Here is a 12,312-nt window from a genome sequence, read left to right on the forward strand (position 1 = left end):
ATGTGTACATGTAATTGTCATTAGTAGTCTATGGCACCAGTGGATGTTTGTGACAAGACCTATACCTAAAGAACAAAATGTATGCTGACCTATTTCAGCTCTCTCAGTTCATGTGGAAAAGGCTTGCACCTCCATCCCATTCTTTTATTCATTGCTCTGTAAATAACTCCACTTTATGAAAAGCAGCAAATGTGACTCACGGATACCTCTAACCACAAGCCATTATTATTTCATGGCCTTTGAAAGAGGGGTCTGTAATGTGGCTCACACTTTAATGTCTGCTCTCGCTCTGATGTTGTGTGGTACACAGCGGCCCTTGTTGCACGTTGTGCCATCCTCACTTGAATTCACAAACACTTCCAAGTGCATAAAAAGCACAGAAGAATAGCGTCCTGAGAGGTAGTGCGATGTGGAAACAGCTGGAGTAACTGCAGCAAACTGGGCGCAGGGGGGCATTTTGATTGGGTGAAATCTAACAAAAAAAAATCAAAATTCTTCTCAGTGACCAGTGGAGAACCTGCTAAAAGACGTATTCTCAGGGGCCTGTTAGCTCGGTCTTTGTGGTAAAGTCAAATCCCTTCAGAGTAAAAAGCCACTAACGGAGCGGCCCAGCAGTCAAGATAAAACTGTTATGCATGAAAATGAGCGCCAGGTCACACCAGGGATTCAGGTTCAAACACGGCCTGCCTGTGCACCAGCTCGTGAATTTGACAAGTTTGCTTTTAGTATTTTTTTTTACAATTTTCTTGCAAATTTGTGGTCAGCGCATTTCAATTTCAAAGGCAGAAATGAGGTTAAATCGCATCTGTCTGCGGTGACCTCAAATAAAACGTGCCGTTTCCTTGGGAAAAGGGTTCATTTGTTTGATCAGAGTAAAACCAGGATATGAAATAAGATCATTTAAGACCCACAAGCATATTTTTCTTAAAGGTACAGTGTGCAATTTTTAAAGATTTTTTTATCCTGAGCTAAATTAAAGGGGGCATATCATGAAAATCTGACTTTCTGTGTTTAAGTGCTATAATCAGGTCCCAGGTGCATCTACCAACCCAGAAAATGTGAAAAAGGACATCCCAGTAACTTTGTTTTGGCAAGCATGTGAAAAAACAAGCCGTTCAGATTTCGATCTTCTAGTGACATAGGAAGGGGAACTTATTATAATATTAGCGCCCCTTAATCTGCACGTTTTCTCCCACGGTGCAGTCATTCGGTTTTCGCAAGCGAAAACGGTGTACCAGTCCTAACGCCATGGCAAAAGTTCGAGCTAAGCATGCTTACTGTTCTGTCATTGGCTGCACGGACAAGCACAGAACACTATTTAGAGTCTCATTAGCTTGGATAACCTGCAAGTTGACCCTGGCAAGCTCGATTGCTAAAAAAGGACGTTTCTGTCCGAGCGATATTTTGGAAAAAATGTTAGACCATTCACAGCATTTGATAGCAATCATAAACGTTAACCTGGTGTGTATGGCTCTGTTTGCCAAACAGGTAAGCTATGTATAGTGGCCGTCCATACGGGTTTTGCAAAAAAGATTAACATGACGGCACATGCTAGTTGATGAGCTGAATCATCTCCACAGCAACTACATGAATTTATCCACTAACCATTCAGAAATGTCCAGTTGAATTCTAAAAGTTGTAACTTCTTCCTGAGTCTCTCCATCAGTGTCCGACTCCGGTTTGAACGATGTAAGGCTGAACACCGTTACTGACAATCCTCATTTCGGCTGTGTGAGATTCTCCAGCTTTGTTGTTGTTGAGCGCGAGCTGTTAAAGCTCCACCCTCTTTTGGAAAGGGGGCCGGAGACAGCAGGTCATTTGCATTTAAAGGGACACACTAAAATGGCGTGTTTTTGCTCACACCCAAATAGGGGCAAATTTGACAAGCTATAATAAATGATCTGTGGGGTGTTTTGAGCTGAAACTTCACAGACGCATTCTGGGCACACCAGAGACTTATATTAAATCTTGTGAAAGGGCATTATAGGTCCACTTTAAAATGCAAAGACCACTGAAAGTTTGTCATATTTATAGGATTAATCCTCAATCTGCGTATTAGTGTCTTGAAACAGCAAGATTAGCTCAACCAATAGCGTGAGTTTGGGGCGTGACCGTTTCAAAACAATCATTTTTTTAACGTTTGTTTGGTTATAAAGTGCAGAAAAATCAATAACAAAGGATCTCAGCAACTCGACTACATGAACGCCCAGCGCTATGCATTATTTCTTGCAAATAAACCGATCCTCCGGGCTTCATGTAAACACATAACACACATTGCAACTCAACTGGGGGCCTCAGATCGAAAGAAAGCAGCAAAAACGCATGGAGGATGCGCTCCATGTTTCCCCCCACAGAGGCCTGACTGCGTCCCAAATAGCCTTTTCAAGTAAGCTGTGCTGGGCCACACTCTCCTCAGATCAAAGCCGAGGACGGAGAACACGGGCCGTGTCCATTACGCGCACCTCTGGCTGCACGGGCGGCGCCTCTCGCCTCATCTAAACAACACTCGAGGTGCTGGGAGCCGGAACAAAGCCGTGTAAGTCTGCTATTAAAGTTTTATTGTTTTTCTTTTTCCCCACCTCTCTTTTCAGAGCTGTTTTTGAGTTCCTGCGACAAATTCCTCCACGTTGCATAAAAGCATAATGCAGCCCCATTTCCACAGGCTGCGTCTTTGTAGAATAAAAGATATATGTGTACAAAAAAAAGTAAGAACTCCCTGATGTTGGAGGTAGACAGTTGCTTTTCAAATCCTAGTTTTGGTCCTTTATTTTATTCAGCAGTGAAAAGCCATGAATACAGAAAATAATAACGGCCGTTACAGTTCTCAATCGTGACCTCTACTCTCGCAGAAATCCGTAACATATGGACACAGTACACGGTAATGAAAAGTATCAAAAAGGAGTCTCGATTCGAAGGAAACGAAACCAAACGAAAAGGCAAAAACAACCAAAAGGTATTCACCAATTACATAAACATGTTTTTTTTTGCTACAGTCCCAATTTACTGTATACATAGGGGATCATATTCCCAGAGAATGATAGTTATTAGAAAGGATACATGACTCAACTGCCAGACGTAATGCTTCAGAACGTATGCACAGAGGTACAAGCAATAAATACACACATTAGGAAAAGCCTTACAGCTACGCAACGCAGATGCAGGAAAAGCAGGTTTGCTATTCTTAGCAAGCAATGAGAGAACAGTAAAAATTCATGAAATTCAGGAAAAAACAAAAACAAAAACAAAAAAAAACACTGATCTTTTTAGCTTAGAAAAAAATGTCTGGTAAATTCATGGGTCCACCAACATTTTTTTTTTTGTATCTTTTTACATAATATGCACAATTATCAAAATACAGACAAAATCATCCCAGAAAAAAACCCAGACAATCCTAAAATCTATTGGAGGAGATTGCCGATCTGGAGGTTCTTCTGGTATTATGTGCAAGCAACTATTTTAGACATTTTTTTAAATGTTTTTACAAAACCCATGCAAACTCTACAGGTAATATGCATTCTGTGGCTGAGAGTTTCTTTTGTCCATCATCATCATCATCATCCTCCTCCCCCGGAAACAGTATAGCTGAGGTATGCACACTTTATGCACTTAGTCCATCAACATCATCATCCTGACGTTTATTATTATATGTGGTAATTAATTCTTATTTCCAGTCCACCAAATGAATTTAGACATGCATTTTTTAATAACACAATATCCCCTTACAGGTATTTTTACATATTCATTCTACAAATGTCTGAGGACAAACTAGATCAATGCAAACCTTCCACATCTGCCTTTGGGAATGTAAACTGGCGCTTTTGGCGACGTCCTGCATGAATTAGGCGGAGAAATGTGTCGGTGGCGTTCTAACGACTCGTGCAATCTGCCATTTTTTTCGTATTGTGAAGAGGTAGAAGCCTTTTTTGGATAAGTGGGAGAACCCTTTTTGTATCTTCTTATTCAAAGACGCTGTGTCCTTATATTTGGTGCCATAAAATTATTATGAATGTCATCTTCAAGTCAATTTGCTGACTCCAGCAAAGGATAAGGGATATGCTTTGTTCCTGGATCCAGTTCCGCTGTCTTATTAGTGTGTGTTTTTATGCATGTGTGTGTGTGTGTGTGTGTGTGTGTGTGCGCTAAACTAGCAGCCAACCCCTCGGTTTGGCACGAAACGGGAACAACTGCACAGTATGTTTCACACAGACAGATACAAACTTTGACATTATCGGTTACAACACAAAGCAGTTATCCGTTTCAAATGGGTTTTCTGCATTAGAGAACAATCAAAGAAAGTGAAAGAAGAAAAGGAAACAGGCTTTGCGTTATTTTCGTCTCCATCTGCTGTATAAGAAGAGGCAGAAATCTGTATAACTTTGGTTTGACTGAAAAAGAAACAAACTTTAAAGCAACAACCACTTTTCCTCGATGACATCAGCAACTTTCAAATAAAAGCGAGCGATCGTGTCTTGTTTCGCCTCAAATAACCGGTTGCTACTTATACACCATACATGGTCTAACCACAAACCTTCCCATGATCCAACACTAGCTGTGTCCATATAGCCATGAATTATACAATGAGTCTGAATCAATGGAGCAAAGCAAACGTCAGCGGGAAAAGGATTCGTCCTCTTCCTGTCATGGCTCTGTTATTTGCTTTTACAATATAACCAAGCCACATCATTTCATATCGACTTGAAATCATGACTTTTTTGGCTTCACTAGATATCTTAAAGTTTGGTTATTATATTTTTCGGTTTCGGCTCTGAAGAAATTGACGGATATAAGACATGACACGCTGGACAGTCACAATGAACAGTACATTTCACTAGTAAAAACGATGACACGATGGCTTACGCAAATAATAATAATAATATTTAAAAAAAGGAATACAAAAGTAAATTTAAAAAAAAAAAAAACACTTTTTTTCTGCACTTTCACAAATGGTTATTTTGGTCATGATCCATTTATAGCTGCTCTCTTGCTCTACCCGGACCTCATGACGGTTAGTTGAATCGAGGTCTTCCCGTTTCATTCGCAAACGGGGTCGACCGACATCACGAGGCCAGAGCGAGAGCTCTGTCTGTTGATCAAATTACATCAAAATCACTTTATCTTTGTACAGGGCTAAAGGAGACAATCCCAGAGGTTATTCGAAGGTAGTTAGTGGAAAAAAAGCTTCTCTTTGTACTAGTTAAAGTCACAGAAGTCTGACCAAAGAGTCTGGCGGCTTCTGTCTAAGCTATTGGCCGTTGATAGTGTTGGCTTTGGTTTCTAGCTGTTGCCTGTGACTCTTTGCAGGTAGACAAAGCTTTAGAACAAGGAGGTAAAGAGACTAGAAGAATATGCAGAAACGCATCTTTTTCTTTCAGGTTTTTCCTCTCGGCGTGGTGCGAACTGAATCACATTTCACCTTTTCAGCAGAAACAGAGCTAGTGAGACTCGAGACCTACTTTTTTTGTGTACTTGTTTTTGGACGGCTGCAACAGTCTTGATACCACGGTTGTGTTATTGACGTGACTTTAAGAAATGCCATTTACAGTTGGTGGTGACGCAAACATGACTTGAAATGAACATAAGCTAAGTCGCGGGAGGAACAAAACGGCAACGGTGAAAAAAAATATAACAACAACAACGACAACAACAAAAAAACAGCTTTTTTTTTCTTGTTTTTAAATTTTTTTCTCGACATACAGGCAGTGACACTAATTTCTGATACTACTCATGTGCAAAAAATAACAGAGCAACAACTTGAATTGAACCAGCAATTGCATCTAACACCGACGACTACTGTGGCTTGGATATTCACAAACTTAAAACTTCTTTTTTTTTTGGCAGTATATGTGGCCGTTGGCTTTCTACAGAACAGACTCGCTCCCGTTTCACTTCTGTCTTTTTCGGTCCATGAGCCTCGTGTTCGTTGTGTGAGGTGGCCAAGCTGATTCGAATGAAGTCTTGTCCTTTTGTTCTTCCTTTTATGTTTGTTTTTAAAAAGCAGACGTCTCATGTCTGTCCATCTGTGGTCCCTAAAGATCTGCTGTATAGATTTTCTTCGGGCCAGTCTCCAGATGCATGCTAAATAAATACTCCCGCCTCCTGCGTTCAGTCTTTTTGCTTTTGCGGTGGTTGTGGATTAGTTGAAGGGCGGAGCCTGAAAGGGGCAGAGCCACGGCGGAGGGGTGGGGCAAAATAGTCATTCCAGGTCCTCCGATAGGTTGCCCTCCTCAAGCTCCCGGTCATCATCCAGCTCAGGACTGTGATTGGCTGTGGTCACCAATGACATCGGACAGTCTTCGTCGTCCATGTTCAGTGGCTCCTCCTTGACGTGAATTGGAGGCCTGCGTAAACAACAGATGATCAAAATCTTTTTAATATTTTTTATGGAAACCTTTTTTTCATGATTTTTTGATGAATAGACAGATCAAAAGAAAAGCATTTAGTTGAAATATGTTTTTTTTTTTTTACATTATGAAAGTCTTTACAGTCACTTTATATCCATTTAATGTCTTTTCTGAATAAAGGTATTATTTATTTATTTATTTACTTTTTACAGATTCCAATGGTGATAATGATCTTATATGTGACCCTGGACCACAAAACCAGTCATAAGGGTCAATTTTTTCGAAACTGAGATTTATACATAATCTGAAAGCTGAATAAATATTGATGTATTGATATATTTCCATTGATGTATGGTTTGCTTGGATAGGGCAATATTTGGCCGAGATACAACAATTTGAAAATCTGGAATCTGAGGGTGCAAAAAAAAAAAAAAAAAATTGAGAAAAATCGCTTTTAAAGATGTCCAAATGAAGTCCTTAGCAATGCACATCCACTCACAAAAATGAATTTTTGATATATTTATGTTAGGAAATTTACAAAATATCTTCATGGAACATAATCTTTACTTAATATCCTAATGATTTTTGTCATAAAAGAAAAATCAATCATTTTGATCCATACAATGTATTGTTGGCTATTGCTACAAATATACCCATGCGACTTAAGATTGTTTTTTTTTGGTTCAGGGTCACATATGACCATTTAAGAGATTTATTTATTTTGCGATAAAGACCATCTAACTGCACATAATCCCACTTATTACTTACTTACTTACTAAATAAATAAATAAATGTACATTACATTTGATTAGAGTTCATATGATTTTGTTATATGAGAAGGGAAGAGACAACTAGCATAGTTCTTCAAAATGCAGTGACTGGCCAATCACAATCAAGTATTCCAGGAAGATGTCAAAATAAGCACCGGTAAGCGTTGTCAATAGAAATGCAACCTTAAGTACAAAACTGTAATGAAATAAAATAACGCATCACCCACGCAAAATAAAGATTAGGTACACGCCACTGGCACGCATTCAACATGGCACTGTAGACACCCTTAACTCTAGATGTCCATGTTTTCAAAGTCGCAAAAAAAGCGTTAACAGCAATTAAACCCCGATTAATGAAGCGCGTGTGGAAATGCGAAAGCGTTGACAGTAAAATATGCTCGCCGCTGAGAAGTTTACTGATGGCACCTGCTATTTAAAAGGGAAAAAAGAAGTAGCTGCAGCCCCATTATAAATAATGGAGAATTTCTCATCCTCTCGCCCCTGGAGCAAAGAGGGGGGGGGGGGTTTGTTGGGTGGGTGGGTGGGTGGGATAGAGTAGAGCTTTTTTTTATTTTATTTTTTATCTTGTTAATAGAAAGTGCAGGCCTTCGTTAATATGCAGGGGCCGTGGTGGCACTTCTCAAGTGAGGAGACAACCTGCAGCTAGACTCCACCATTAATCAACTTCAGACTGCCAGTTGCCTCGGACACCATGATCCATGTTTTTAACTCCAAATGGATGAATATCTTTACCGACTGTCAATAAATGTAGGGAGGAGGGTAAAAAAAAAAAAAAAAAAAAACACGAAGCGGTTTGGCGAGGAGCGGCGAGATGCCGAAGAGAGGGCGGAAGTGAGGTTACTAACAAGAATAATAACTCTGTCATACACAAACAAGGCTTAACATGATCTCGGGCCCTTGGCAGGGAGAGAGGTTTGTGCTACCATGATAAATCTGACAAAACCTAATTATTTTTGACACGTCGGATGCATCAGGAAATCCCGCTGGACTGGAGAGAGAGAGAGAGAGAGAAAGAGAGAGGAATCCTTATCAACTAGTCTCTGTATTAGGCCGTGTCTGGCTGTTCTCTCCTGGGTCGCGCTCATCAATGGCACGGGGAACTTTGAATATGAAAAGAATTTTAAAAGGTACAGATTACTTTAATATTTATAGCAAAATAGATTAATATTCAGATGTGGAAGCGCCAGGATGTTTCTGTCTCCTGTACTCGGCTACGTGCGCCGGAGAGAAATGGGACGACTCTGCCGGACCACCACAGTGATATATTTCACACCCTCAAGAAATACCTGCGAATGCGAATTAAAAAGTTCTCCCTCCTTTATTAAAGCAATTAATTCAAGCACAATAGCGTCTGGTTGTCACACAGCGTAATCTTGGGTAGATACTCTAGCACCGTCGGCCATTACTATAGTTGTTTTTCGTTTTACTAATTTGAAAGTTTTATAGAATTTTCATAATTTTATGGAATTCATTATCAGAATTCCCATTCATTCTATTGCCAAATTAGCCATAAAAACGTTTGTAAACATCTATTTTGTCACTGTAACAAAATGGTGCTATGCAAGACATTGCTGGGAAGTTCTTTCTCATAATTTTACAACTTTGTTGTACTTTTATGTACTCTCAGCCATAATAGTGATCCTACAGTGTTCATAAACATATATTTTGCAATTAAAAAAGTGTAACTTTCCGCCCACCACATTTACGGTACAATAACAAACTGATATACACTTAAGGGTATAATGCAGCAACAAATGGTCAAGCTTTGGTCTTTTTAGTTGGTAATATCCCATCATGGCTTGCTCTAATTTGTATGTTCATCTGCAATTTTGTTATTTTAATTTGTCTTCATTATTAGCAGGCATTACAGCCATACCAATGAATCTATAATGTTAACAATCTATAAAAGACGTCGTCGACAGTCACTAAAGGGCTTTCTCATAGTTTTACTTTCTTTGCCAGAGTTTTATGGAAATTTCTTTATTGTGTATAATTTTTGCAACTTTTTCCATTTATGTAAATTGTTTATTCCCGCCATCGTAGTCATAATAATGATTCTACAATGTTAAGAAACATCTATTTTGTCATCAAAAAATGGGGTAATGTTTTGTCTCTGACATTTATTGTATAATAACAAACTGATACATACTTATATATAGTATACACAAATGATCGATATTTGGTCTTCAACCAGTGTTAATTTAGGTGAGAATATCCCATCATGTCTTTCTCTCATTAGTATCTTCACCAGCCATAATATGAAGCTACAATGTTAGTAAACATCAATTTTGTCATGTTTGATGGTGCTACAAAGGACACCGTTGACCGTCAGTGCTCACCTAATGTTCCGCTGACCACATTTATTGTACAATAACAAACAGATATACTTAAAAGATATTACGGCGAGACAAATGATCCCGGTCGGTCCGACGTTCCACTGGCCATTAAGCTCGACACAGGCCTTTACTCCTAATGTGAAGAAGCATGGCTTACAGCTTTCATTTGCATTAATTATAAATCAGCGGCATGCTTGTGAGGTCGGAGGAGGAAGGAGAGAGGAAAAGAGAAATGATTAGTCCTCGCCGTCCCTTCTCCACTGTATTAAGATGTCAGGATGAGACATTTAGTGTTTAATGAGAGGCTGGCATGAGAAAATCTGGAGCCGGAGTCTGTGCCAGTCTGTGTGTGCGTGTAGACACTGGCACAGTGCTTGAGTAAGACACTTCCCTCAACCAAAATGATCAGAGATGACTATTACGGCAAACACCGCTATTTTGTGCGAACATGTTGGTTTAACAAGTTTTGTTACATGGTTCTCTGGAATTCTTGATTCTGATTGGTCAGTCACAGCAAATAGTGATTAAATATTTGTATTTATTTATATTCTGAATAACATCAATATTGAAATTAAGCTTTTTTTTTTGGACACAAAACTTGCTTTTTTAAAATGACTGCACATCATCTCTTAAAAAAATGAGAGTAAATGAGTTTGCAACCCATTTTACTTCCATGAAGTGAATTCTCTGGATAAAATGTACATTAATAAATACATTTTTATTTTATATTGAATAAACTGACAGATTATCATATTGTATTTTGCTTAAAGCTCTTAAAATTGTTCTCCTCTGAACAAGATACAACAAAAATCATATACAGTATCAAAAGCTTGGAAACACTATTTTTAAAGTCTTTGAAAGTAGTCTCTTATGCTGCATTTATTTGATCAAAAATACAGCAAAAAACTGAAATTTTGTGAAATATTATTACAACTTTAAATAATGATTTTCTATTTTAATATACTTTAAAAGATCATTTATTTTTGTGATGCAATGCTGAATTTTCAGAAATTTTCTGTAACAATATACACTAGCATTCAAAAGTTTGGGGTCAGTATTTTTATTTTTTTTATTAAAAAAAAGAAGAAATTAAGACTTTCATTCAGCAAGGATGTGTTAAATTGATAAAAAGTGATAGTAAAGACTTGTATTGTTCGAAAATATTTATATTTTGAATAAATGCTGTTCTTTTTGACTTATTATTCATCAATGAATCCTGAAAAAAAGTATCACAGGTTCCAAAAATATTAAGCAGCACAACTGTTTCCAACGTTGATGATAACTGAGTATCAAATCATCAAATTATGACAAAAATTCAGCTTTGCATCACAAAAAATAAATTATAATTTAAAGTATACTAAAATAGAAAACCATTATTTTAAATTGTAATAATATTTCACAATATTACTGTTTTTTTCTGTATTTTTAATGAGCTTAAGAGACTTCTTTAAAAAACATTAAAAATAGTAATACATCCAAACTTTTGACCAGTACTGTATGTGTACACACGTGGTTATCTGCCATTAATGCAACATGTTCAGAGAAAGGTTAGTCTAATTGTTCCGTTTCTCCGGAGACAAAATGCGGATGTGTTGTCCTCTTTAGCTTCTTCATTATTAAATACAGCCCAGAAACAGCCACTCGCAAAACATACTTCTTCCATTTTGGGCATGTACAGGTCATGTAAGAGAGTTTTCACCTTTATTGAGTATTTATGTCTTAACGCTTCAGCCAGAGAGAGAGAAAATATGAAAGACGCATAGGCAGAAAGAGCGAAAGAGAGAGAGAGGGGTCTAAAAACACCAGACTTAACTGTCCATTATTAAAAGTTAAATAACCTGAGGGAGTGAATACACAGGGATTCTGTCTGGATCTCAGATTTGGCCCACTTCACACTACTGTCCTACTTCTGAATCAAAAACACTCCTATTAACACACATTCTTAGAGCGTGCGGTGTGTGTTTTTTTTTTAGCTAATAGGGTCTTCGGCTTAGCATTAGCAACTGAAAACGCATGAAACTCAAATGTGTGTGTGTGCACGCGAGTCTGACGGCGTGCGACACACTTCCCGCTGCCCTTAACGCTCATGCTACTATCTTTGGCTTGGTAAACACAGCCATCCAGCATGAGTGACATCACTGATTAGGGTGAGCACATGTTCTATATCACCATTCCTCCGACCGGCACCGCATTAATCTTTCATCAGCCTGTTCTCTCTCTCTCTCTCTCTCTCTCTCTCTCTCCCTCTCTCTCTGTGAGCCATTAAAAAAGATGGAAAGGCAAAGATTTTAAAGTAATTAATGATATAGTTAGCTTCTAAATATTAATAGGAACAGTCTTGCATAAAATATAACATCTAAACCTCTGCGATGTGGACGGTGGGGTAATTACAAGGGAATCTATAATTATGGCAGCCTTTCACTTCTTACCTATTTATAGGTAAGAGCTGTAATTCCAAGAACCAAATGTACACTTAACCTCAGGTCTAGATGATTTTTTTACGAAATTTAAATGGAATTTAGGAACAATGCAAATATTCTTACCACTGCAAGTTCAGTGCTAAAAATCCAGATCTGAAAGAACAAAATATATTTTTTTAACATTTTATTATAAATAATATTATTATTTTTTATAATAATAATAATCTTAAATACAAAACATAATTGAACTTTTTTTTTTTTTTTAAATGTCACTGGCCTTTTTTTTTTTTTTTTGCACATTTTAATTTGATAATTTTACATCATTTTTATGTCGTTTTTCTTTTCAGCTGATTAAAAAACAAGCACTATTAGCCAATAAAATAAGTCTATTTTTCATAATCTAAGCAAATCTTGTGGGATAAAA

The 12,312-nt window shown here is 37.8% G+C and overlaps 1 protein-coding gene across 13 annotated transcripts in view; it reads right to left on the reverse strand.

The window, feature by feature from the left end:
• Positions 1-2,740: 2,740 nt before the first annotated feature.
• The window catches only part of foxp2 (forkhead box P2), a 156,053-nt gene continuing 146,481 nt past the window's right edge, over positions 2,741-12,312 (reverse strand). For 11 of the 13 annotated variants that reach the window (XM_048156379.1, XM_048156377.1, XM_048156375.1 and 8 more), the window contains 2 exons: positions 12,012-12,041; positions 2,741-6,338 (listed from right to left, as the gene is read on the reverse strand). In XM_048156379.1, the coding sequence (XP_048012336.1) occupies positions 6,194-6,338; positions 12,012-12,041 (175 nt within the window). In that variant the 3' untranslated portion in view covers positions 2,741-6,193. The remainder of the gene's footprint in view (positions 6,339-12,011; positions 12,042-12,312) is intronic. The other 2 variants (XM_048156383.1, XM_048156382.1) reach the window with 1 other exon arrangement.

Source organism: Megalobrama amblycephala, linkage group LG14 (assembly GCF_018812025.1).
Source record: "Megalobrama amblycephala isolate DHTTF-2021 linkage group LG14, ASM1881202v1, whole genome shotgun sequence".
In the NCBI taxonomy this organism is placed as follows: Eukaryota; Metazoa; Chordata; class Actinopteri; order Cypriniformes; family Xenocyprididae; genus Megalobrama; species Megalobrama amblycephala.